The sequence below is a fragment of the Cyprinodon variegatus genome, unplaced genomic scaffold (genome assembly GCF_000732505.1).
Source record: "Cyprinodon variegatus isolate N-32 unplaced genomic scaffold, C_variegatus-1.0 Scaffold50, whole genome shotgun sequence".
NCBI classification, from domain to species: Eukaryota; Metazoa; Chordata; class Actinopteri; order Cyprinodontiformes; family Cyprinodontidae; genus Cyprinodon; species Cyprinodon variegatus.
In genome coordinates, this window is record NW_015150503.1 from 1,088,291 (window position 1) to 1,090,433 (window position 2,143).

General features: G+C 35.0%; 1 protein-coding gene across 1 annotated transcript in view; it reads left to right on the top strand.

The window, feature by feature from the left end:
- The window catches only part of LOC107082320 (protein sidekick-2-like), a 624,909-nt gene that overhangs the window by 583,160 nt on the left and 39,606 nt on the right, over window positions 1-2,143 (top strand). Inside the window, exon 34 of the mRNA XM_015370939.1 lies at window positions 1,081-1,206. Coding sequence (XP_015226425.1) covers window positions 1,081-1,206 — 126 coding nt within the window. The remainder of the gene's footprint in view (window positions 1-1,080; window positions 1,207-2,143) is intronic.

The following is a 2,143-nucleotide window of genomic DNA, read 5'->3' on the forward strand; positions in this document are numbered from 1 at the left end:
GCGGTCTGCATTTGTAACGAGAATAAATAGAGACCGTGGGCGCAATGTAGTTTGTTTCAGTGGAGTTACCATATTGTTACGAGGGGCATTGCCATATAGTGACGGGCGGAGTTGCCATATTATGACGTCATCAAAAGGCGCAGGCCCCCGAGTCAATCTGGTACCTACACCGGAGGGGGGAAAAAAACATGAATCGATACTCTTGCGGACGTATAGATGCATCGGATTGTCGGCTGTTGGATCGATGCATCGATACAAAACGATTATTATTTACACCCCTACTACCCACTGCCCCACTGACCAGCCTTTGTTAGATCAATAAAATCTCACAATGCAAATTTAATTGGTAAAAATTGAACTTTATTCTGAGATCAATAGAGTTCATTTTCTATCATTTATATTTAGTTTATTAAAATATTGTTTTAAAGTTAATTTGATGTGAAATTCAATATCATATTAGACCTGCTTTGAAGTTGTTTATTTAAGTTGATCCCAGTTTGCTTTGGCTAGCTTTCAGCTGGAGTCCTGAATAAGGTGAGAAGCTCTTAATGGACACGTGTGCTAATGTCTGCTGGGAGCACAGCTGCTCCACAAGCAAATTTATGTCTCCATTGATCTGCCACCGCAGAGACGTGTCGTAGCAGCTGAACTAAATGGAAATGGAAAAGTATTTTACACCTCATTTAATTATTTATGAGTTGGTCGTTTATTTTCCTGCAATTTATTTTACAATCAATTAATGTCTGTGTGGCTATTCATACATATCCCTCTGCTTGGTGCCAGTTTGGTCTCTTCATTTTGTATTATTTATGAAGATATCAGACTCTGAAATAATTGATGGCGCGATACATTACATTTTGTGTAGACGGCAACACAGGAACTGTATGTTTGATAAAACTGGTTAAAAAACAGGCAGATGTATTAAAGTAAACAATATTTATTATAAAAAAAAATTTATTTAAGAATCTAAAAATGTGTCTTTAGATTTCATTTGGGTTGAGTTTAAATTAACTGAATTTATTTGCTAATAGAAAACAACACAGTCTCCTCATAACTACTTCTAATACTCATTCTCCTCAGGAGCCCCAGGACCCCCTGGAGAACCTTTTATTACACGTTACGGTTCAGGCCTGACGATCCACTGGACGGGAGGTGACCCAGGACGGGCTCCTATAACACGATATGTCATCGAGGCCAGACCTTCAGGTACGATTTCTCTAAACAAAGCTGCAAAAAATGACTTTTAGACAAGAGAGCGAGATGCGTGCTTATTGCAACCTACACTGCTAACAATTGAAATCTAAATTTTATCTCTTTTTCTTAAACTAAGTGCATCTGTTCTTGAATTGGGGAGGTAAGTGAGACAGTTTGCCAATGGAACAAAACAATTTACATTTAAAATAAGGAAAAAGCAAATGCATTGTCTTACTACAAGTGCATATTATCTATTTATCTTATTTTAAGAGTAAAAATACTCATTCCATTGGCAAACTCATCTCATTTACCTACTCAAAGTAAGGTAAATACACTTAATTTAAGACATTTTTACTTATTTGTAGACCATTTTTCCAATGTATGAAAGCACACAATGCCTGTTGCTTTATATGTTTCCCCTGTGTGTGTGTGTGTGTTTTTTTATATATTCTTTTGAGTGACTATCTATGTCAGGACTGAAACAATTAATCGGATTAATCATGATTAATTGGTTATTGAAATAATCAACTTATTTTGGAATCAATTAATCATTAACTGGAGAATATATATTCTAAAACATGCCTTTAGCTGACAGAGCGACCCACTTAGAGTAGTAATTATATCAAAATTGTAAAAAATATATATATATATATATTTAAAATATTGGTAATATAATATTTAAAAATTTAAGATATAAAAAAAAATGTGTCTGTCAATATGCTCTATACAGAACTCCTCAAGTGGAATCGTTTTAGTTTCCCCCTGGTTTAATTTAGTAAAAAATCTTCTTTAAGGAACCTTTGATTACTCCATTAGTAATCGATTAATGGAAAAAAAATTGACGCATCATCAGGATGTCAGATGTATGTATATATTAGGGGTGGAACGGTTCACAAAATTCACGATTCGGTTCGGTTCACGGTTTCGTGGTCACTGTTTTCGGTTCGGT